General features: G+C 37.8%; 1 protein-coding gene across 1 annotated transcript in view; it reads right to left on the bottom strand.

Moving 5' to 3' along the window:
* Positions 1 to 24,803, bottom strand: part of MYPN (myopalladin) — a 59,254-nt gene that overhangs the window by 21,439 nt on the left and 13,012 nt on the right. The window contains exons 3-12 of the mRNA XM_009675921.2: positions 16,994 to 17,169; positions 15,514 to 15,565; positions 13,275 to 13,422; positions 11,282 to 11,353; positions 10,929 to 11,070; positions 9,639 to 9,662; positions 7,445 to 7,561; positions 6,326 to 6,692; positions 4,478 to 5,065; positions 2,078 to 2,225 (exon numbers count right to left, since the gene is read on the bottom strand). Coding sequence (XP_009674216.2) covers positions 2,078 to 2,225; positions 4,478 to 5,065; positions 6,326 to 6,692; positions 7,445 to 7,561; positions 9,639 to 9,662; positions 10,929 to 11,070; positions 11,282 to 11,353; positions 13,275 to 13,422; positions 15,514 to 15,565; positions 16,994 to 17,169 — 1,834 coding nt within the window. The remainder of the gene's footprint in view (positions 1 to 2,077; positions 2,226 to 4,477; positions 5,066 to 6,325; positions 6,693 to 7,444; positions 7,562 to 9,638; positions 9,663 to 10,928; positions 11,071 to 11,281; positions 11,354 to 13,274; positions 13,423 to 15,513; positions 15,566 to 16,993; positions 17,170 to 24,803) is intronic.

Raw genomic sequence — 24,803 nt, 5'->3', positions numbered from 1 at the left:
ATACTGGGATACAACAGAATTCTCTCAATAAGAAAAATGCTATAGGACACATTTTATGAGAAGGACTTTTTAAAATAGCATGTAGAAAATATAAGGAAGCCACCCTTTTATGATTCTTACTGGATACTGTACTTCTCCGTTCATTATACAGAATCTTTTATACACAGGGTAGTTGTGTTAATATTTATGAAAAAGTGAACAAGAAGCCTTTTGCTGTCCTTATAAGAATCATTTTAATGCAGGCATGCTATATACAGGATGAAGATGTCTCCTTTTTAATTTTATGTTAACCACAAGAGGAAAAAAGATGACAAAAATATGTGGGGGTGATTCAGCATGCCAGTATATTATTTTCAAGATATTGATTTTGTAGGAATAGTAAAGCAGTAGGAATTTTGGAAAATACTATGTATCTTCTAGTCTCTTTAAATAATCACTCCTTTCACTGAGGAAGAACTTGGACTTGGATTTGCTAGAGTCAGCTAAAGCAGTGACTTTCCTGAACGTGGAAGAATTAAAGTGTAAGTGATTCACTATGGGAACTGTGGGGGAAAATGAGGGAACTTTTATTGAGCAATCCTAAAATTGTTTTCTAGTTAATTACCATCCACATTCTGATTACCTTAACAATTAGAGAAGTGCTGGCTTTGAGCTTCTTCTGACTTTGGGGGACTTTGAAATCAAGATTTTGGTTTGGTCTCATACAGAATAGTAAGTCAGTATATAAATAACTTTTGCTGTCAGCAGATAACTTTGACAGTAGCAGTGACCGTTGTTTCTAAAGGGGCTATCATGCAGTTAACTCGAAACACTGATCGGTATTTCACGGTAGCTGTGTAAATAATTTCTCTTACTATCATAGCAAGTACAAATTATAACACTTGTGATTCATCTGCAAAACAAACTACTAGCCATTTGTTTTACTCAAAGTGTTTTGGCAGTGTGATCTGTCAGAAGGAAAGGTCAACAACAAAATTGAAAAAACAGGGATTACACTGCAAGTTGTCCACAGAGGATAGTTCACTCCACAGACTCCATAGACTGGCTTTTTGCTTATCTTTGCATGTTCTCTGTCGGAAGGGCTAATAGACATTGTAAAAAGTTCCCTTATTCATGACAAGTCAGGGCAAACTGCTATTTGTTGTGTTAAGCCTGAGCTGGTGGGACAACTATAGATGGCTCCATGGCCAAGGTGAGGGCAGAACGGTTGCCTTGAAGACAGAACAGCTAACCAGTAGTCCTTAGTGCATCCTGCTATTACTCAAGGGCAGTCAAACCTGTCTCACAGTGATTTCACACTCAGGATTCATTTTTTTAACCCCTGCTTTAATTTCTAAATTTTAATTTTAATTTAATTTCAATGTCACTGCCAGATCTGGTGGATTTATTGATTCCAAATAAGACTGAAGTGATTCCTTGAGCTTTGTAAAAGGCTTGTTAATTTGCTAATAATGCCAACCCTAATGTTTGGTGCCAGTGACAGCTATCAAAAACTTTATTTGTTAAGTTCCTAACAAGTTCCTGCCAATTCGTATAAATCAGGAGATATGGAAGATTATTCTTATTCTTATTATTTTATTTTTATTATTATTATTATTTTATTTAGTGCAAAAACATGAAAACAGCATTTTAGTTTAACCAAAGTAAAAACAGAAACTTTTTCTTTACACAGTTTGATTACTTTACTCCTTAGTTTGTCTTAGAAATATGTAGTGTGTGAATATGCATTTGTGCAATGAACTGAGCAACTTGTAAAGTGAAAAAATTAAATCCAGTGTAGAGAAGCTTTTGTGAGAAGAAAGAAGTTTTACATTCCTACCATTCTCTAACAAGAGATTATCCAAAATTAAAAATGTAATTTAGTCACAAAGTAAAACCTCTACAGCTGCATCCCCTCATACTTCCTATTTAAAGCTCCAGTTTGCTCTTCCAAAACAGCACTTACCACAAAAGGTTATTCTGTAAAGTAGCGTAGCAGCTCAACCACACAACCATACAAATATCTATTGTTCCGCAAGTCATGATGCATGTCTTGTTCATGAGTGAAATTTATTTTAATAAGACTTGATTTTCTTACCTGCTGACTACTTTGTTGATTAACATCCTCTCTGAAATGCAGTTTTCTTTCCAGGTCCTTTAGAAGTGTAGCTTTATTGCCCCGAATAGAATCATCTATTGATAATGTCGGAGGCTTCAGATTTTTTTTTGTTAATCCCTGTGTTGAGCTATTAAAAGAGAATTCTGTTACTAGTATGCAGCAACCAGTATAATTTTTTGTCACCTGAGTGATATGATATGTTAAACTTCAACTGTCTGGAGGAACCTATTATTACTTATGCAGAAGAAGCTTAAGCGTAATACAGAATTTGATTTTTGGTACTATTTTAATGGTGTATCCCATTCCCATGAATGCTAATAGGACAGAATTAAGGTACACATCTAAAAGAGATGTGTAAAATAAGCATTATAATATTATAATCACCATCTTAGTTCCATTTCTGGAATAATAGTTTCACAAAGAATGCCCAAGACATATACAGGTGTTTCCATAGGTACACAATTAGTACATTTTGCTGTATGAGGCAATAATTAAGAAAGTTAATACAATTTATTATCCATCTTCATCTCACGTTTTCAGTGATCATTCACTGTTTTCATGAACTTTTACTTCTTTCACTTCTCCCACCTTTTTATGAGACCTAACATCAATTGTTCTTTATTTTTTTGGTATAGCCTGTTTTTATTAAAGTAAAGTTTGAAAATAGTTAGACTTTTAAGTAGCAAGTGTCTCGGGGCAGTGAGACTGTGGTGTTGAAATCCGGCAGCCACACGCTACTGGAGAGTTACTATGCAATGTTCTAGGAGGTTTCCAGTTGTGATCTTAATAACAGGGAGTCTAGGTGGAAGGCAGAAATGGCCATTGCTGTGCCACATACCTTCCTTCTGGATTGGTCTGCAGGCCAATGTCTCAGAGAGTGAGACATGGCCAGCTCTCACTCTCAGAATTAGTGTAACTGACAGTGATGAAAATGGAAGCTGAAACTTCAGTAAAGGTCCACAGATTAATGCAGATACTGCTCAGGTTCCTTCCTGATTTTTTGGTGCCCTCAACTTGGAATCTCTTCCATGTAAAGATCTAGATTTGGATCTCAGCACCATGAGCATTAGTTATGTGAGAAGTCAGGTTGTGGTGGGACCCAGGAAGGGTAAAATGGAGCAAATAAGAATTAACTACTCTACTCTCCTGTTTTAAGTGCTTATTTACTAATGCTTACATGGCAATTAGAAAATGTAAAGCACCTTGCAAATGTTAAGTGTTATTAGTGCAAACAGAATAGTTGTGCTTGAGTGCTTGGGCACCCACTCTGAGGATAGGCTCAGGCAGTTTTAGAACCTTTGCTCTGAACATAACTTTCTTATGGATGCCTGCCCACAGTGCCAGGCGTGTGCCGCAGGGTGATTGCTCCACTCCAGAAGAGACTGTTTACCTTTCTGTGCTGTGCAATTAGGAGGCCTGAGAGTAGGAGTGCAATAGTGGTTTGAAGGCAGGATTTCTTCATGGGGAGAGTAGTGAGCGCTTCCTATACAGGGACACTTTTTTCTGTTAGAATTATGGATTGATGGATGTAGTATCAGGAAGATAGGAGATTGTGGCTTACTCATGGCCATCACCTCCTTGAAATATACCATGGGTAAAAGCAGGGAAAATACTCCGTACTTTGTGCAGAATTTGGAATTCTCTGGATGAAGTCTTGTATCAATCTGCTGCTGTTAACCATGCTAACACAGGGTTCATGTAGTCTGCGAAAGGGTTTTTATAATTTCAACTCTACCAGTTAAAAAGGGACCCTTAAGGCAACAACCTTTTCAGTACATCATCATCCTTTTTTGCTTGTCAGCTGAAATATTTATGTGCAAACCATTAACTCTCCTGAGATTTTCCAGGGGACTTGAAATACAGAAGCTATTGCAACCAGAGAGATACCTTTTCCTCAGTTATTTCTTAGATTTACCTGGCTTCAGAAATAACTTAATTATGAGGTATCTTTTAAAACTTCACTCATTGCTTACAATAGATAAGAATGTTTTTATAGCTCATATAGACAAATAGTCTTAGAGTGACTTACCCTGCTGCTCATGAAATTTCTTTTTCCCTACAGTCCTGGGAATCTCTGACTGCGCGCCAAAATTCTTGTCTGTATCTCTTTTTAAACTTACATTTCTTTATCGTGATTTTATCTTACCCTTGAGGTATCTTGTTACAGAAGGTACTATCTCTTTCCTCCTTATCTGACCATCAAGTTTAGATGAAAAGACCAGAGTATATGCAGAATATATGCATAGCTTGTGTTTCTATTTTATGAATGACTTGCATATCAGCCAACTCCCCACAGAACCCCCGAACAGAAATGCATCTTAGTTTGCTTTGTAACTGTTTCTTGCCTGTGCTTCAACACATGCGGTTTACACTACTTACGTAACTGGTGTACTTCTGGGCAGTCCCATTGCATTGGTTGACGGCACAGTAGGAAGTGAAGGAAGAACAGCACTAAGAAAAGCTACTGGATTCTGCACCCGGCTGGTTGGGGAGATAGGAGCAGGAGTCACACTTTGTGGCTGAAACTGTTTCCCGCTAGATGTAGAAACTGTTAACGGAGGCACCATGGATTCCTTAGGACTTGGTAGAGACTGTTCGCTTTTGCTCGACAACCTTCCTGAAGACCTTGACTGGGCAGATGGAGAAGTTCCTATGAAATTTTCCTTGTTATTTGTTCTTTGGGTTCCTTGAGGGATATTGCTAAATGATGTCACTGAGGAGTTAGAAGAGGAGCTGGTAGGCGATGTGGTCTGTGGTGGTAGGAACTGCTTGGGTCGGGTGTAGCTGAATGATTGTGAAGGAGAGGCTTTGCCTTGTTTGTACATGGTTGCCGTGGGCTGTTGGTTGAGTGAAGTAGCAGAATTCAGTAAAGCTGAGCTGAAGGACAACTCTCTTGTAGATGTCTGATGCAACTGCTGTTGTTCAAGCAAGACCTGGTTGTGGAGCTGTTTTAACTGGGTCTGATCACTGCATTCAAAATAAAGATGAGCAAAATTGGTCATAAGCCATGGTAACCCCCAAACATACTGGCCAATTACTTTTCCATATGTAGTTATCAACGTGTGAATTGCAAGAGGAAAAGTCTGTGACATGAAGGTAGGGAAAGAGGTAGGGAAAGCTGCTACACAATGTATTCTGTGACATTATGGGAAGAGCATAATGTTAATTGGCTAACAAATGAAACATTTTCTTCCTCTCCCTATTCTTGCCAGTGTCACAATAAAAGATTTTTGGTAGAAAATTATTTGATTGAAGATGATTCTAACATTTTGACAAATGAAATATAAAACTGTTACTTGGAGGTATTTTGAGGGATAGCATTGTCAAATTCTGCTGTACATCTCCAGATTACCTCTCCCTTTGTGCAACTAAGAGTAGGATTGGATTTATAGGAATTTTAAATGAGTATTAGCAATCCAGATTTCAGTCGTTCATCTCCAGTTAAAGTGGGTTCTGAAACCAGCATATTGGCTAATAAAGCTATGTAATCTGCCACAGGAGAAAATAGTTTTGGTGGTGGTGATGTTCAGTGACAGACAAGAGAGTATATCATTCAGGGAAGATGTACATTTCATGCCATGAACATGCTGAAAAGTTACTTCTTAATTAACTGCAATATGTATTCCAGAAATTGTCCTCTAAGAAAATTACATTGCTCCTTAAAGTTTTCCCTCAGATTCACGGTGTGCTAATCCTGCAGGTGCTTATTTTATCTGCTTTTGGAGGAGATAACTTTTGTGGGATATAAAGTCATGAGGCATGGGCTTATGGACCTGCATTTGTTTCCTATAATATGTATAAGACTGACTATGTCTGCTTTGGGCAAAATTACATACTCAGAATTGTATGAGATACATTTGAAGAACCTACTTTTATTTTGCCTGCACACAAGCAGTATTGTTCATCTCTTGTTTACAGCAGAAAACTTTGTGGAATTAAAAACAAATTTAAAATGAGAAAATATTTTCCTTTTAAATTTGGAAAACACTTTTTTCTTCTCAAGAGGGATATATAGAAAAAAAATCTAGCTCTGTGCAATATGATTTTTAAGACTACAGTTAATTACAGCAGCACCATGTGATAAGGACTGTCCTTTTGTACAGTGCTTGAATTTTTTGCACCTAGTACAATAGTGTCATGGTCTGTGAATACACCAGGTATGCGGGATAATAGAGATACTGAATAATAACAGTGACGCTACTGAGACTTAGAATCCCTTTTACTTACAGCTTTGGTTTAGCCAGTACTGGGGGGGGTTCCTTAGAGGGTGATGTTGGCTCTGGTATTTTCATTGCCTGTCCATTTATCCTCTCTGGGAAATAGCTGGGTCTGATTTGGTTTGCAGCCCCAGGTCCATCCTCTGATGCCGAATCACTTTTATCATCTTCAGGCAGCTTGAAGTGTACGCGAAGACCTATCTTGGAACTTGATCTGGGTTCATTGTGGTTCACAAGAACACCTTCGAGTTTAGGTTTCGGGGGTTGATTTACCACAGGATGGGAAGGAGTACATGGGGGAGGTTGATGTTCAGCAGCAATTAAGCTGATTGAGCTCATTGTATGAAGAGTGGCAGCGTTACTCTTGTCTTCAGATGCTAAAATGGCAAATATTAAACTTCTGGTGATACATACATACCATGAATTATAATGAAATAAAATCATGAAAGTTGCAATTACAAAAACTCACCCTAATCTCCTGTACAGCTGTTGGAATGAGTTACTTGTCCTCATTTATTTAACAACCAATTTCCTTAACACAGAAATATTGTAAAGTGAATAAAAAAGAGCCACAACTAGTTTGGAAGATCCAGCAGTGGTCTACAGCCACGTTGCCCATGAATTCCACCAACGTCTTTGGAATCCAGACTTTCATTACAGAGGATTCACAGCTTTTTTAGTTGTGAAGAGCACTGCAAGAACTCGAGCTGTACTGGAGGCAACAGTGTGCTGCACCTTCATGCACTGATTGTTTGCACCTTAGGAAGGTAAATCAGTTAGGCAGTATTAAAGGATCTGTTCTGAGGTTTCCTGCTTTGGGCTCTGCACTAAAGCTTTATAGAAACAGCAAACTAGGCAGAGTCCCCAGAGATTCCAGAAATGGCTATTGCCCAAATCCTGAGGTCAACAAAGAGTTTCCCTTGAGGAAGGACTGCTGTGGGATTCACTCCGTAACGTTGCTTGTTCCTTCACAAGGGTCAATGGCATGTTTCTAACTGGGGAAGGACACTTTGAAAAGGCAGCAATCTGCATGTTGGATAAGCGGCCTGGATAAGTGCACAGTTGCACTGTGCAACGGTCCACTGTGCTTACATTTACTGGCAAACAAATGACTAAAAGGATCTCTTACCTTTGACAGTTAGCTGAGCTATACTAGATACTGTGCCATATTTATTGCTCGCAGTACATGTAAAACTGCCAGAGTCTTCTGAAAATACTTCAGCGATTACCAGAGTACAAATTTCCTCTGCAAAACATCAGAGCAGTGCTATTACTTTAAGTGAACATGCATTGAACGAACACACAAAGACTTGGCTACCCTGGGGGACGTTTCTTTAACATTTTCCACCTTGCTCAGTTTGATTTTCATTTTGTCAGTATTAACAGTTTTGGCAGGCTTTGTGTGCAGCAGCTGTTAGCAGCATTGTCTGCAGCAGCTGGTACCCTCTGTGCTCCAACATGCCCAACAGAAGTGAGGAAGAACAGGTGTCAGCAGTGTTTGGAAAACATGAGAAAATGTCCTCCTATGCACGTGAAATACAGGCTTTCCCCTAAAGAGTTTAATACTGAATTTGGAGAAATATAGTAGACTCTGGCCTCACAACTCACTAAAACATGGATTTTTTAAAATCTCTTTGCAGTTTGAAAGATTAGTTATAATTAATTGGGAACAATTCAAGTAGAGCCACCCTGTAAGGTGAGGAGATACAAAATGCGTATATTTAGACTAGCATTTTTCAATAGTGCCAGTGCAGGTTTGCAGATGGGGGGATTGTGCTCATTGTCCCTAGAGAAAGTTGCCTTTTCTGTTCTTCATGAAGGCTCACATGCGCACCAAAAATGTGTGTGCAAAATTGTACTAGGAAAAATGAAATTCTGTCTTGAAAGATCAATCTAGGGTTAGGATATTCCTGTCTGAGCAATATCTGACAGGTCTAGGCAGCAACTACCAACTGATAACTACCTATAATGGTGAGATTTTGCATCTTTTGTTTGGTCAGGTAGCTGGGAAGGGGAGGAAGGGTAACATCTCAAATGTATTGAAATATATTGATGCTGATAGCATTTTTGTCAATAGTCAGTGCCTACTTTGCTACCATTTAGCAAGAATCTTTCCTAAAAAAAAACCCACGGGTTTAATATTTTATCAGTATTTCTGTAGAAAACTATACCACATTTATTTTGTTTTTATTTCATATCATCACTGAGGGGACTCTAGTAGCAGCAACACAGAGATTATTTGCTAACAGCTATAGGAGAATAATAGTTTACTATAGTACTGGGATTATAGAACTGGTTTAAGGCATTATAGTGTCTAGTATATAGTACTTGGGTTTGCCAACCATTGCATGCATGGTAATCCAGATTCCTTCTGAATGAACAGCAGGTGATGAAGCAGTGACAACTGCACCCAACTGATTACCCTCTAAAAACTGCTTCACATTACTCAGCAGTGATGCCACTGGACAGTAAAGGAATGGCATTGGTACGCTCTGGTAGAAGCTCCATTTTTTTAGTCCTAAGTCTAAGGGAGAGACATTGCAGAGAGGGGAAAATACAGGATTTCTCAGAGTCTCTTTCAAGACTCTTGCTGGGTTAAAATCTTTTAATAGGGCAGGGAGAAAAGTTACAGAACTCCATATTCCATAAGAATTAAAAACTCATTTAGTAATTTTCTTCTTAAGAGGGGCAGTTTTATTTTTTAACAATGAAAAGCATAACTAGGAGAGTGATTGTCTCATGGAGAGGTAATCAAAATCTGTAAGGCTTCTCTGCTCAAATCATGCAGAGTAGCCTACGTTCTGCTCTAACCCTCAAAATTAGCAAATCCAGCCACTTTTATAGGATTTGCTGATACCAGGGGTGGAACACCTGATGTGACACTCTCATATTACACTGGTAGGGAGCAAAGGGAATGGCTGACATGGCTAAACATCTGATGCAATGCTCCCTAACTGGTAAACTAGATAAAAATAGCTCAGTCCTACATCATCTGGTGTACTTCTGATCCCCAGATACAGAGGACTTTCATACATTCATTTTGTTACTCTTTAGTTCGTAAGAAGGCAACAGTTAGGCCCTAGGACAGAATTGTTTCAAAGCAAAATAGAAACATTATTTTCTTAAAAATTATAAAATTAATTCAAGTTCTAGTGCATTTTCCATCCTTTAAACTTCAGGGAACATTCTACAGTGAAATGCATCTCACCAATAGCCATAGAACATTTTAAGAAGTTTATGGAGTTAAAATAATTCTTATTTTGTGAGGTTAAATCACCATATTTATATAAACAAAAAGGAATAAACCTTTAGATGATACTCACCTGGTTCAGCCATAGATCGTGGTTCTAAAGGGAAGAGCAGAATTAGTAGAATGAATATATTTACTTCTGCCAATACAATTATTTTTTTTCTTAAAGACCAACTATAAAGCTTGATATTCTCTATATGATGCAATATTCCTTTTGATGCAAATTTTCTGTTTAAGCGATGGCAGAGACAGCCAAGCCTTGTACTCAACAGTACGTCAAATCCACCGAACATTTTTCCTCATTTCAGTTGGCTAAAATTTTGGTGAAATATTACACTTGAACTCGAAACTGTTTTAATGAACTAGTGTTTGTCAAATTGAACCTTTTGCCTGATCTCTTTGTAGTATCTCTTAAAAAATTTGTACTGAGATTTTCTACCCCAACACATGGTGTTGGAATCAGATCCTTAGTCAGAGAAGGATTTGGTGGACATAGATCTATCTAGTTATATTTAATAATAAACGATTATGTCTACGTATTTATGTTTTATTTAGAATTTTTCTTTTGAAAAAAAGTACTTATTTACTATAATGCTGTAGTGTACAATAGTATATTTACTATAGCACCTATGAACAGGAGGTAGATTCTGCAAGAAGTATTTTTTTGCAATCTAGTACTATTTCAGTGTGTCTTGAAGACAGTTTCTGAAACTATTACACAGCGAAATCGAGTTATGATAAAACATTGTTTCATTCAGATTTGTTTTAGTGTGATGTTTAAAGAACATCTTTCAAGTTTTAGCAGTTATCGCATTCCGGAGAATTTTGAGGAAACTGCAGACATTTGGACTGCATTTGAAAATGATAATAGGAACATATATTTACAATATCTATCATGTATCGTGTGCGCACACAGGAGTGCATGAGCATATGCATGTGTCAAGTCACTGTTGTAGATAAATAAGCAATCAACAGTCCATAAGCATTAGTATAATAGCACTTAACCTTAACTGAAAGATGAGGCACTTTACAGGCAATGGAACTGTAAGTAAATGATTATAAAAAGAAAACCAAACACAGCAGAAATAAGACTGAGTCAGAAAAAGACACTGAAATAGCAGACAGCTGAAAGTAGAAGGCCAGATGATACAATAGTTTGGGGAATCTCAGACCAATACTACCTGTGAATATTCTGTTGACTTCACCCACCGTTTTGGCTTTTGGGACCCCATTTTTATTGACATAAAATATGGCTTAGGTAGTTCTTCCTATTGTAGTAAGAAATTCTAAGTGTTGCTATGTTAGGAATTGTGTTGCATGCCTATATTGTATTAGACCCAACAGTTCCACACAGGAAACATACTTTTCTGTAATATCCTAAAATCTGGAGAATCTGCTATCAGTGTTCCTTCTCTGTACCATTCAACCTTTGGAGAAGGAGCTCCTTTCACCCGACATTCAAAGACAACAAGCTGCCCTTCAGAAGCTGAAATATCCTGTAACATCTAATAGAGAAAATGAATAGACATGGTCAGTTTTATTGGTCTGGATGTAATATCGATTTTCATAAGATTTCATAAAGCTACTTAAATCTTTGAATGTCTTAAAATATATAAACAATTCCCTTTTTTCTTTTGATAGCTATAAAGTTTTAATTAGCTCTCCGTGCAATTAATTAATGTCTTTAATTTTCAAATATGTCATAAAACAAATTACCTTTGTAAATACAGGAGCAGCTATTATAGGTCTTCCATCCAGTCCTTGCAAATAGTTAGTGGGGCTTTGAGCCTGCAGATTGCAAAACATCACATGGCGAAGTTCAGATACACAGAGGATATGTAGTGCGTCCTTTACATGCTAATTACATCTTTGGAAAATTAAAAGGCTAAACTACCACTCCTCTCGGATGTTAAATGGAGAGGGCTTCCCATTCTTAAAGTAAATATTTTATTCTGGCTTGCATAAATTCTGAGACTGAATATTGAAACACGTACTGAGCTTAAGATAGCATTCCTGTTACCGAGCCTTAGACTAAAAAATCATTGAGGTGCTGTACACTAGAAATAGAGAAAGTGTTTGGTTTTCCTTAAGAAAATTGTGATCCAGAAGGAAGTGGATACCTGACTTTATGCCAGATTGCAAGGCAAATCCTTGTAAGGTCACCTGAGCTTGTGTGAAGTGTGTTTTATGCTCTTGGAATGACACAAAAGAGATTTTGGTGGGCAAAAGTCCAAAACAGAATATTTAGTGGGGTGAATAAAAGTTGCTCTGTTGTTGACTGCTTGTAGTGATCTTCCTAGATGGATTGCTGCCTGAGTACCATAAACGCTGTTTTAAAACATTGCCTTATTGTGTTAATCATGTCAAAAAAGACTTTATTGCAGTGTATTATAATACCTGTCATTAATACTTCAGGAAGGCAAATCTACGTAGGCCGCTTGGCGTAGACTCCGTTTAAGCATCTGACTTTAAAATATTCATGGATATTAATAAGGGAAAGTTAAGTCATGTATGTGACTGCTGCTGTAATTCTGCGCTGTGGCCAAAACCAAACAGATTTACAGAGGTGGAATATCCCCCTATTGATCCTACTCAGTGAAATCAAAATAAAAGTATTCTCCTCCTGGCAAAAATTCCTTATACAACTTGATTAATAGAGTTTTCCTTTCTGATGGGAATAGAAGCTGCCCGTTCTAGCAGAATTATTTGATGGGAATAGAAGCTGCCCCTTCAAGCAGAATTATTGTTCGCTATCTTTGGAGAACATAGGCAAATTTTATAGATAGTGTCTTACAAGCCAATGAGATTGAAAGTGGTAATTTTTGAGGCAACTATCAGTCTGGAGTTAGGCAGCCTATGTCAATATGTATCACGAAGGCTCGGTTCTATTGTCATTGTAGTTGAAAGTAAACTTCCATTCCTTCAGCTATTCTGTGTCCATTTATTGGTTACCACCTAATTCTAGGTTGTAGACATTTTAAAGGCAGTTGAAATGGGGGTTTCTTGTTAACATTTCAGTTTTATTTGTTCATAACTTTTGGATCAAATATCACCAATAATTCCTGTTAGGAAAGGATTCACACTTAGGAGTATTCTGATAGTTTGCACCAGAAAGGACTAGAAATACATGCTAAATTAATTAGAAACTCTTCAGTATGGATATTGAAATGTTATGTGCTAAACAAGCATAACTACGTATAAAGTAAACATAGTAGTGAAATGCTTTCACCTAAAACTTGTCTCACTTAAAGAAAATGATCTGAAGTGAGTTTTGTAGAGAGCGAGAGGAAAAAATTATCAGCTGTCACTATTGAAAGTGAATGAGTCAGACTGCAATACGAAGACACAAGTGAGCTTACTTACGCATCCAAGTGCCCTCCATGGCATGCAGTGTCTGACCTGCCGGAGCGCGTGCGGTGCCTGCCGCTGCCTGGGCTGGCGGCAGCTGCTCCTTTTGCTCACCGCCGCAGAGATGCCTGCAACCTGGGGATGAAAGGTTCCCTTCCCTCTGCCAGGTGCTAAAGGTTAGCTGGCAGGCGTAACATCTCTGTGTGCGCAACTACTGCATCCTTATACTGTTCAAAGCAGAAGTTCAACACAGTGAAGCGAAAACTAGGAAATGTGGGGGCTCTGAATCATAAGCTGTAGAAGAAATACCTTTGTAGAGCTTTCTTCTTTCCGTGGAAATACACCATATTGTCTCCCATACCTGATTAACTGGTATTGATGCAGGCTGAACAGGTACGGACACAGGCTGAACCATAGCAGATGGTGCCTTGGAGCTTTCCTGATGCTTGGTTGCAGCTTTAGCAGCAGGAGATGCTGCATTCAGAGAGATGTCAGCTGGCTTTGGGGTGCTGTGAAATATGAACCAAAAAGAAAGTTCTGTTGCATATAGTATTGTTCTGCAGCTAGAAGATGGAGCTATATGTGTCCCCTAATTATGTCCTTCCCAGCTACATGGCAATCCCAGCCTCACTTCTGGGATTGAATTCCAGTTGATCTAAACAGATAAGTACTCCCAGGTAAATTGCATTTTGTAAGAATCGGGCTGTGTATCTTGGCACTCTAATCACTCACAGATACTTCAGTTACACTAAATTTAATAAAATGGCCTTGATTAACCCAATTGTGGCTTGAAAGCTGCTCCCATCAGCTCAGAGCAGTGTGGGAGGGCAGTGCCAGTTTCTCGCTTGTATGCACTGCTGCCTGAGATGTATGAAGATATGAGCCTATAAGGGAACGGAAATACTTTGGTCTTCTTGGATACAAAATCGATAATTTTCTGTTGAAAAAAGTAGAAGGGTATGTTTTCTGACAGACATCTGATGCAGTTTTGGTAGTGTACAGGTTGGCACATGTTCACTTCTGTTGCATTGTTTCTATATGGAAGTAAAACAGTTGGCGCTATTTATTTTTATTGCTAAGTGAAATAATGCATACAATGAAGTCTTTTTACTTGGTTTCTTCGAGTAGTGCATTGGCTGCTCTGGCATGTACCACAGGTCCCTCAGGAAAGCCAGCCTCCAAACCAGAGGAAGTCTTACTCAGTGAATGAACATATAGCTGCTGAAATCACTGATTCCTCATTTGAAATTGTGAACATTTTTAGCCGATGTTCTCATATTAATTCCCTTCAATTACAGGTGTTCAGGTTCCTGATGACAGCTGGAAGCTAAGCAAAAATAAAAAGACATTCTGTCTTTTGTGATCCTGTCAGTTGAGGACATCCAGCTACAATGTCAGAGTAGCATTCCTTTTTTCCGAAGAAATACAGAGTGCAACACATTTCTTCAAAATTTAATGAGGTAAGCAACCTAGAGATGCCATCAAATGATCAGGATCATGGTCAACACTACATTAACATCTAATGAGGTGAATGATAAAAACAATGTTATACCTGTTTGGAAAAGTCTGAGCTAGAACTATGAAATCTAGGCAATTGACCCCAAAACCTGTGAGGCTTTCTTGATCTCATGTTTTATATTAACCTCTAAATCTGTCAAAGTCAATGAACCAATCCATTCTGGAGTATTTTATGACTTGGAGGTAAAAAAAATCACGTAAGATTGGCTTACAGCTTGAGGTCAGTCAAACACACTGTAGTGTTGTGTCTTTGTATTTTAAAAGAAAATGAAATGTGTAGTGAATATAACCTACCTTACTAAATAATGAATAACCCAGGGCATATAAGTCTATCTGAACAAAATTCTCTCTTTATGAAGCACTCATTGCCTTTGGGATTCAATTCATCTGTACATAGGAGTTCAAAATAAAACATCGATTATTTTGTTTTTCAACCAGTCTGACTATCTTCCCAGTTGATAGAAGGACTTCTGTTGATTCTAACAGCATTGGATCAGGTTCTAAATGCACGTGGAATGGATTTCACTTAGGAAAAATAAAAAATTTCTAAGGCTTTAGGTTAAATGTGTCAGGCACTTTTTCTGTCCTTTATAAGTAGTCTACATACTCATCAATTCAGTTAACTCCAGTTCACATATATTAATTTTCTTATCTTAAATCTAATTGGTCCATGGATAGTTGTCTTCTGCCAAAGTCTTCATTACATTTCATATTTTCATATGAGAAATTTTACTGCACTGTATTTTCAAGGCAAACAATTCAGTATTTAGGTCAGACGTAGTCAAACAGCAGCTGTTTAGTAAATTAATTTTAGTAGTTTAATCTTTAATTTGGCGTATGTCTTCTTTTATCTACATTTAATATTAAAGTTTCAAATCAAAATTTAAAGTCTGAGCACACAAACATATGCCTATTTGTAAAAAAAAAAAAACCAAACAGCCAGTAGCAACAACAACAAACCCCAAACCAAAGCTTAACATGTTGGAAGTTGCAAAATATTAATGGAAAACAAAATTTTTGCACTTACTTGTGTTTTTTTTAAACTATGACATATATGGAAAATTGAATGTATTTAAACTTACTGATCCATTTCGTCTTTGATGGTTTCACCTTCAGACTCAGAAGAGGAGACTCCTACCAAAAAAAAAAAAAACATATAGCAGAGTGATTTTTGGAGAAATTTGTCTAAGAGTCATGCAAAGCTTTATTAAGACTTCCTCTAGAGCATTCTAAGGATATATATTATAAAGCTGGCAAAAGAAAGGATCATTTTGCACTGGAAATGAACCAAAACTGCATACGGTGTGTAATAAAAGAAAATAAAAAGGGGGAGCGAGAGAGAGACCTGGAATCATAGCTATTCTTATGCTAGAGCCTTATAGCATAGTCTGGAGAAGAAAACATTAGCTGAGTTTACTAGCAGCTGTTTTACTGAGACATTTTACACTTCTGATTCAGTCTTCACTGCATCTGGAATGTGCATTTTCTCTGCAGTGCCTGCCAGTGAGCATCTGCACCAGCTGTGGCTTCCAGCCAACCTCCACTGAGTTAGGCAAAAGCAGGCCTTGGCCCCAGCTTTGAGAACTAGTAAATCCCTGCCAAGCACAGGGATCACCCATTAATGTCAGGGGCAGTGCAAATGCTAAAAAAAGGATTTGTCCTTTCACTGACAGATTAGAGATGTGAAAGAAGAATACCAGCAAGGGAAAAGTACCCTTGCATTAAGTAGGGTAGGTACTTCAATTTATGAATGGTCCCACTGTTGTCTGTGAGGGTACTCTCAGTATGATATTTCTCTCCCTGGCAACTGAAGAAATACAGAAGGAGAAAAAAAGATGCTATGTATGTATTTTAAATTTGCAATCCTATTAGCACAATGATGGATGCAATTTAAAACCTTACCAAAAAAAAAAAAAAAGACAGAAAGGCGTATCACAATATTTTAAGCCAGGTAGGATATATGAAATAAGATAAGAGGAAAGAAAAGACTCATAAATTTGCAAATACATAGTCTGTTTTGTTTGCAGCATCTCTTGTGCAAGTAAAGGATCAAATTGCTAGCATGTACCAATATATTTTGGTTACAAGGTCCCAACAGTAGGTTAGGATCAGGCTACTTTTACATTTTTCTTATTGAAAAAGGCAAACTCGGTTTAGGCAAAAGCCATCCTATATTCAGTTTCTGCTAATGGCTGAAGGGAAAAGGGATTAATAAGAATTATATAAGAAGGTAAGGTTTCTTTTATTTCCCTAAAGTAACCGCAGCCAAAAAATAAAGGATGGCACCAGAATTTCAATATTTTTAGACATTCATCTTACAGTGAGATATATACATGATGTCTGGGAAGCAACACAATAAAAATACATGTAATGGGAAGTCATAGTAGTTGTTTGAAGGGTGTTTTATAGAGAAATAATAAATGTGTTAACAAGGACTGCAACTGTTGACTTCCCACTATGTATTCTGTGCACCAAATCTAATATACAGTTGCTATACAAAATACCTAACTGTATCATAATCTTGTATTACCAATTTCATTCGACAGCAATTTCTAACATTACCTTCTATGTAAATCTCTGCAGAAGTGGAGTCTGTTCCATAGATGTTTGAAGCAAAACACGAGTAACGTCCTGTATCCTCCTCAAAAGCTTCAATAATAACCAATGAATGTTGATCTCCTGCCTGGATAATTTGAATGTCTGGTGAGTTTTCAAGCTCCTTCCCTTCACAGTACCACCTGTAAAGTAAAAAATGTTGTTTATCTGGGCAAACAACTTGACAACTAGAATGGCAATATGAGAAGTCTTTCTCACAATGAAACAGGTGTTTTTTTGCCTGACAGTTTAGATAGGATGCCGCAAGCAAATTGAGTCAACAGTCATAGGAATAAACTATTTATGGTTTTCAGAATATTTAAGTGCAGTAAATAACAGAACTGCTTTCTCTGCAGTATTTAAAACATGTTAACAAACTACTTTACATAAGCGACTCTAGCAAATACTTTTCTAGATATACAGATTTCATTGGGAAAGTAGGAGAAAGGAGAGCTCTGAATTTGAAGCACTCAATCCAGCTCTGAATTCCTCTTGAGATACATTCAGATCTGTATTGTATCATAGCAAAAATAACTGAATAAACAAATTTCCCTCAAACTTGGGATTGCAAAGTTCATGTTGATTCAGGGTGTGGCTGAAATTTACTGTAATTTATCTGTATTTTCAGGTAAGTGGAAGAATTTGAATAGCGAAACCGAGGTGCATTTCACCTGCACGCTTTCTCTTCTCATAAAAATAGATGTATTTTTACATCTACAAATTAATCTGTATTTTCTGTTTATTGTTGTTTTCTTAACTAGGTACGGTTGTTTATGCATTTTGTGCAGCTGGGTCATACTGCTAGAAAATTTTTAGTTCAATTTATTTTTAAAATTTTATTTAATTGTTTCACCAACTATAGATGGTAACTTGATAAAAGTACCTCCTAGCCTTTGGATATATACAAGTGCTATAAAAGCGATGAGAAACATATCTACTGTCATATTTTGCAGCAAATTAGATTAGTTGTGGAAAAGCTGAGGGTAGGTATTTCAATAATAAACTATATTAATGAGTATTTCCTAGCTCATACTGTAAGGTACTTTGATACATATCCATCTCAGATCATTAAGAAAAGCGTTACTAAATACATGTCTTTAACCATTAAATTGTATTTGCCTCTTGGAGGCACAACTCTTCAGACCACTTTGTAGTATAAATTGACCGTGAAGAAATCCCCAACAGAATATCCTGGCAAGAAAGTACAAGGCAGTCCATACCACAGAAACCTAGAATCTAGTAGAAGCATAATGCAGAACTGAAAAGTGAGCCTCAAAGTGCCTGTGAGGTATGAAGGAGTACAGAGCTGGAACTTAAACGCTGATTACATAGCTAAGAAGTAAACCGTGCACTATTTGCGCTCCATCAATCTTAGCCATCCAGCATGGCTTTCTTAAAGTAGACAGGGTATTTCCCAGTCTACTTGGAGTTGCATATTAGTGTAGTCTGTAGCTGTGCGGTCAACTGACTTGAGCGTACAGCCTGGAAGCTGTACAGGTCAGTCTGTTCTGCAGGGGAGTTCCTGCACGGTAGAATGAATCACACTGCTTAACACAAATTTCTCTTTCTGAAAGGCAGTACTTTGTAGCTAGAGAGCTGGAACTTAATGTCTTCTTTTGTGTCTTCATCTGCTTGCTTATTCTCCTCTAAGGTTGGCAGCCTCTTTTGTAAGAAGGATTGAAAATTGGTCTTAGAAAACAACCTTTATCGAAATAGTATTTCCAATTGCAATGGGCAGTCATGTAGTAAATATTATCCTGTTAAAAAGAATGAGAATAGGATATCAAATGCCCCAGCTCTCTTCCCTGACGTTTCACAGCTGATATACAGATTTGCTTCTGTAAAATACACTTACATCCCTTTTGGAGTTTTACCAATGAGAAATTGGCACTGCTTGATATAGATAACTTCAGCCCAAGTTACCCTGTTCTCTTCCATTTGAACATTCGAGTTGTGATAGACAAGCTCTAGGATATATGGCAACTGTATTTAAAAAAGTTACCAGCCTGATGTTGTTTCTTTGCTGGAGATTACTCACTCTGAAGCAAGGGTGGCAGGTTCGGGTGCATTAGTTCTGGTATAATGAAAATGAGTTTGCACTAAGATACTAGAGATCTGGATCTAGGATAAGTGAACTGTATAAATTCTCATCTATATCACTTTTGCTCAGTGTTAACAACTTCCAAAAGAAGGGGCTGTGCAGTCGAGAGGCTACAGCTGCATCTTAAACCACAGCTGTTTGCTTGAAGTGACTGTGAGCCAGAGCCGTAAGGGAAGTTCCTCTGTCCCTCTGCATTTTGACTTAGCTCATTTGATAGGTTTTCTACCGCTCTGATGGACAAACTGAGATGCTCTGAGGTACTTTCTGTCAGTGAGCAGTCTGCCTAGGACAGCACTTTACTCCAGGATAGTTTTCAGCAGCTTTTCATGATACCTCTCAAGCATCAAAGAACTTTGTTAAGGCATTTCACTATACCGCATAAACAGCTCTCTGGATATTAACCAAATCCAGGCACCGTGCAGCATCTCTAGAAATTTAACAGAGAGCTGTCAATATACAAAAGGGAATAACAACATCAGCCCATGTCCTCGGATGCCAGGTGAGTTAGTACACATAAAAAGATAAATAAGAACTTACTAGATGATCTAGCTCAGACTACAGGTCTATCTAACCGAGCACCCTGTCTCTGACAGTGGCCAGAAGAAGATGGCAGGGAAGAGTGTAAGAGCAGAGTACGTACATATATAAGAAATGTATGTATTTCTCCTGAGTAGCTGCCTAGTCTCCAGACATCTTGTTTTAGAATGTCTGAGGGAGCACTTTGCAATAAGTGTAAAAAGGCAAATTCACTGGTCTTAAAAAGATTGTCTACAAAAAGATGGATTTAATGGATTTCACTATCACTATTTTTATAAATATTATATATATATCTCACTATTATTATTATTTTACTATCTGTTACTTCCCAGTAGATTATATTGTATGGTTCTTTGCTAACATCTTCCTTTGCAAATCCTGCTTTTTATTCCTGTATGGTCACTTAATCCTATCAATAGTCTAGGTATATATACATATTTATTTTGAAATAATTGGTTTGAATTTCCATTCAAAATACATTTCATTTAAAAATAATGATTTTTCTATCTTCTTTCGTCTGATTGAGCTGTAATTCTACCACATTCCACCACAGAGCCTTCAGATCCTCTCATACAAACCCCTTCAAACAGAAGGAACAGCTACAGTGCCTTCTAAAACAGTTCTTTTAGATTTTGCCCATAATGACTTGCCAAAGTCAATTATTTTCCCCACTAGTAATTAGATGTAGCCTTATTTTGGTGGCCTGTGCTCCCCAGAAGTTCATATTACACTTGCTGTTCTGTTCAGTGCTGTCCTTATAGACACATAGATGCAGACACCACACCTAGTAGTGGAGATGAAAGACAGGGCACTTGGTATTCCAAACACAAACAGCTAATGCTTGGGATAAAGGAACAGCTCTACCAGCTGTGGGTAAGTAAAAGAAAATTTTAGCAGGCCTATGGGAGAGGTACAGCAATGTGCACTACACGGCTGATTGGAAAGGTCCTTTGAAATTGATTAGTGCCATTTTTACGTTCCAGACACGGAAATTATATAGGGGGCATATGCCCTGTGATCCCAAAGGGGCAATTTGTTTTGATTTTATACATAGTATGGTTTATTCTGTTGTTTTCAAGGGTTGCAAGTGGTGTTAATTAGCAATGGTCACATTCTCAGGAGAGAAGACCTAGGGTTCATGCGCAGTTGTGTGACTACAATGGCAAATTGGGTATTTGAATGTGCAAGTGGACATTTGGATGTGTTAATCATGTAGGCAACTGTGTAATTTGGGAGCTGAGTCATGGCACTTACTCATGTCTTTTTATATACCTACCTCATGCCTCTTCCTTATAATGTAGGCATGTTTTATCATGTTAGGTTTAGCACTTACGAAAAACTAATATATTAAAGAGAGGAATATCCATGTTCTAGAATTTGATCTCATTTTCAGCAGCATCTTTTCAGAATGTTAAAATAACTTAAGCAGTACAGTAATATTATATTTCTGTGTCCTCTCAAATGTCATTCCTCACTCGAGTGACATAAAGTAAACACATTACACAAAATGCTGTGATATAATCACCAGCAACATATAAGAACTCTTTGTGTTCCTGCTGATCAGCTTTTCCAATCAACCTATTGTGTTAGTATAGATAAGTCTGTATTGCATTCCTTTGTGAGGCAAAACCTAATTTCCTATAAGCAAAATTGAAAACAAGTTTTGCCTCTTTGCAAGCTATTTCTCCCAGTTATTTTAGTAATATATGAGTAGTAATATTCCTTCTAGACTCAAGCAGACGATGAGGCAGGATTGAGTTACTTCTTTTCTTTGCAGTTTTTTTTCCTTTGACCAGTCCAAAATTTGCAAGATAAGTGATTTAAACTTCAGGAGTAAACTTCTGTTTCAAACCTGGATTTAGTTTTCCTATGCAGTCTGCTCTTGAGTCATTAATTTCACCTTACTTAATGTTAAATTATTTTGAGATTAAGCCAAGAAAAAGAATGTGGTAAAGCTACATTATCTTTTTGCACTGCTTATAAGTGAAAAACAATTATTTCTATTTTGTAAGATTAAACATTAGGGAAATCTTTGGTATGGTCACTTACTAACATTCAATTATATTCTTACCATCGAAACATTGTACGTGGTAGCAATGAAATGTCATTTACAAGGGGAGTTCTGACACTGAGATACGTGACATGACTGAAGTAGCAATACTCTCCATCACTGACATTTCATTCCTGCCATGAATTGCAATGCTAGCTTCATCATACAAGGCAGGTTCACATTAAGCACAGGCAGTGTCATCCACTGTGCCAAATTCATCCTGGGTATAAATCCATTGATTTGATTGGAGTTACATGTAACAGAAGTTTGGCTCTCTAGGCTTGGAGTTCTGAAACAGATAAATGCTTTCATTTGGCAGCCAGGAGAAAAATTCTTATTCAGTCATCTTATGTGATTTTAGCATCTCTAAAATCTGTAATTAGTTGCAGATCTGTTTTCCTTAAACATAGCAGTGCTAAAATGCACCTTTTAAGCTATCTATGCCTATGTTAAAGAATGCTTTCATGGAAACCGTATGACATACAGCCTGTTTTTAGAACATCAAATCCTCATGACGCTTCCAGGATGGCTGTGTATGCCAAACCATGCAGTGTGATTCATAAGTAAAATTAACCTAGGAGTGATGAGCCAAACAGTTTGGAGAAATGTAGGCACCTCTGAACTTGAAGGAATAAGGAGTGCTTTCCTCACGGAGAGGAGTGAATGTCATACCTATCATTAGTCACATAGAAACAGAGCTGTAGAAGGAAGCTTCGGAAGGAGGTCATCAAAACCTTTAATTTTTGCAGATGTGCCAGACACGTCTCTTAAATGCTTATTTCTAACCTGCCCTATAGTCCGAGCAAATTAATCAATCAATAATTGTAGAAATGGTCTTTAATTGTGAGCTATGTCTGCGCTCACTGCAAGCCCATGAACTATAGTATCAATCTCTGTTCCTCTTTTATGTCACTGCATTCATTCATTATGACACTGCATGATGATACTGAAAAAAAGGAATAACATTTCATTGAATCTTCTTTTTAGATGGATAGGCTTAACCAGCTTTCTCTAATTGTGCACTTAGTTACGTCTCTCTAAGACATGTGGGCTTATTTACAATAATATTAGCCAGTTTTACGTTAAGGCTGAGTTATCTTCAGAAAGGTTTGGCAGGTCTATGTTCAGCCAAGCAGGCTTTTAGCACTTGATATACTGATACTTTCAATCAGTTCCCAGCTTGTTCTCTTGCTCCTCCATCCAGTTTTCTGTCCCCGATTGAGCCCTCCTATACACTAGATAGCTACCTCCCAAGCCCGTAAATTATACTGCTTTTACCACTGCCAATGATATTTTGTCCCTGATCCATCATGTATGTCATTTACACCCTTTTTTACATCATCAGTTGTTTTATACCGTCTCATTTACAAACACAGTATTTTCCATGGTATTTTCATCATGTTTTCCAGTCCTTTCCGTTCCTGTGATGCATCAGTTTGTTTCTAAACCTCTTATCTCTCTTATAATCCAAACTACATCAGTATAACCATCTGATTTCTCCTAGTGGTGACTGAGAAACTACATTACAGAGCTTGTCGAATCTTGTTCTTGTTTCACAATGTTCTGGGTTCCCACAGTACCACTCCTACATTGTAAGTATATATATTATGAGCATTGTAAGTACCTTATGATTTATTTCTGTGACTAGGAAGTCCAGTGGAAGTGACAGTGGGCACGGGTTTAGTCAAGCATGAATTGGCACACGAGGTCCAAGGGACACTTATTTACTGAACTGGGCATTCAGCTAGGTTACGGGAAGAAGAAATCATGCCTTAGAGCCAGCCAGCGTTAAGCTTTCTTTCATCAGTTGCTGCCTTCTCAATTATGGATTTCTTCAGACTACTGATTTTTGTATCTGTCTTATTTCTCTGTTAAATACTTATCTCCGTTCCTTGCATAGATCCACAGATTTTAAAGTAGCCATAAACCTCAGAAAGCTGCTACCCTCAAAGCAAGATGGTTGCCAGTTCTGAGCTTGGCGTTGGACACAACTCAGCAGCTACAGCCAGCAGGATAACTTCTTCACTACTCTGGAGGCTCTGGGCAGCAGGTCAAAGACAAGCATTATTTTTAGTGAACAGTGCATTCTCACAATCCCCATGGTTTGTGGAACATGTACCCCAAAGTATGTTATTTTCTGGTTTCCTTTTGCTGCGATAGTGACTAAAAAGGCCATGATCACTGGCAGCATATGAAAATTTATCACTTAGGCAAGTGGATTTCTTTACACTCTTTCATAGAGTTACTCCTACACATTGGAGCTGAAAGAATCTTGAATGAACAGGAAAAAGAATTATTAAACAATTAAAATCAGGAAACTCTTTCCAAGCAGCTAACATTCCCAGTTTTCTCTTTAATACAGCATGTATGTGTACACACATGAACGCGCACGTACACACACACACACACACACACACACACACACACACGGAGGGAGAGAGAGTTCAAACTTGCTCCCTTATGATTTATCTTTTATTTGTTAGTTTAAATTGTGAAACTGAAACCTGAGCCTGATCTTTCCCTTTAGCTTGGCTCCTTGGAGCTGGTTTTCTCAGTGAGACTTCTTTCTCCCTGTCCCTGCCTCCCTTGTCTAGGGGCAGCAGCACCTGAGTGAATGATTTCAGGGTAAATTAGCCTCTTTTTTCCTTCATGCACTGAAACCCTCATGCCCTGACAGGCTGCAATAAATGCAAGGTACCTTCCCTTCTGTCGCTTAATTCAGAGCACGCTTGAGCACTTAATGCGACTTGCAGGTGCCTTATATTCTCTGCTAACCTGTTTATGTGCCCATGCCTTAGAAAGGTACCCAGTCCCTTTTGGACTTCTGGGTTAGCTCTTCTAAGACCCTAGTCTGGCTACAAGCATGAGTCAGCAGACCAAGCGGGCATTTCTGTTTGGTGCTGTGCAGTGTCTGACTGCACTGTGTATCAGAGGAGGAGTCTGGCTGATACCAGTTTTATGAAAGTTCAACAGCTCCCATATTGACTGTCATGCACATGAGTAGCTTAATTTATTATTTAAAATAAACAGAATCAAATGTTGAGATAGAATTTTCCATGGAAAAGCTTCAGTTTTGTTGGGACAAAAAT

Source organism: Struthio camelus, chromosome 7 (assembly GCF_040807025.1).
Source record: "Struthio camelus isolate bStrCam1 chromosome 7, bStrCam1.hap1, whole genome shotgun sequence".
Lineage (NCBI taxonomy): Eukaryota > Metazoa > Chordata > Aves > Struthioniformes > Struthionidae > Struthio > Struthio camelus.
Note: the sequence above shows the minus strand (reverse complement) of the source record. Positions and strands in the feature narration are given on the sequence as shown.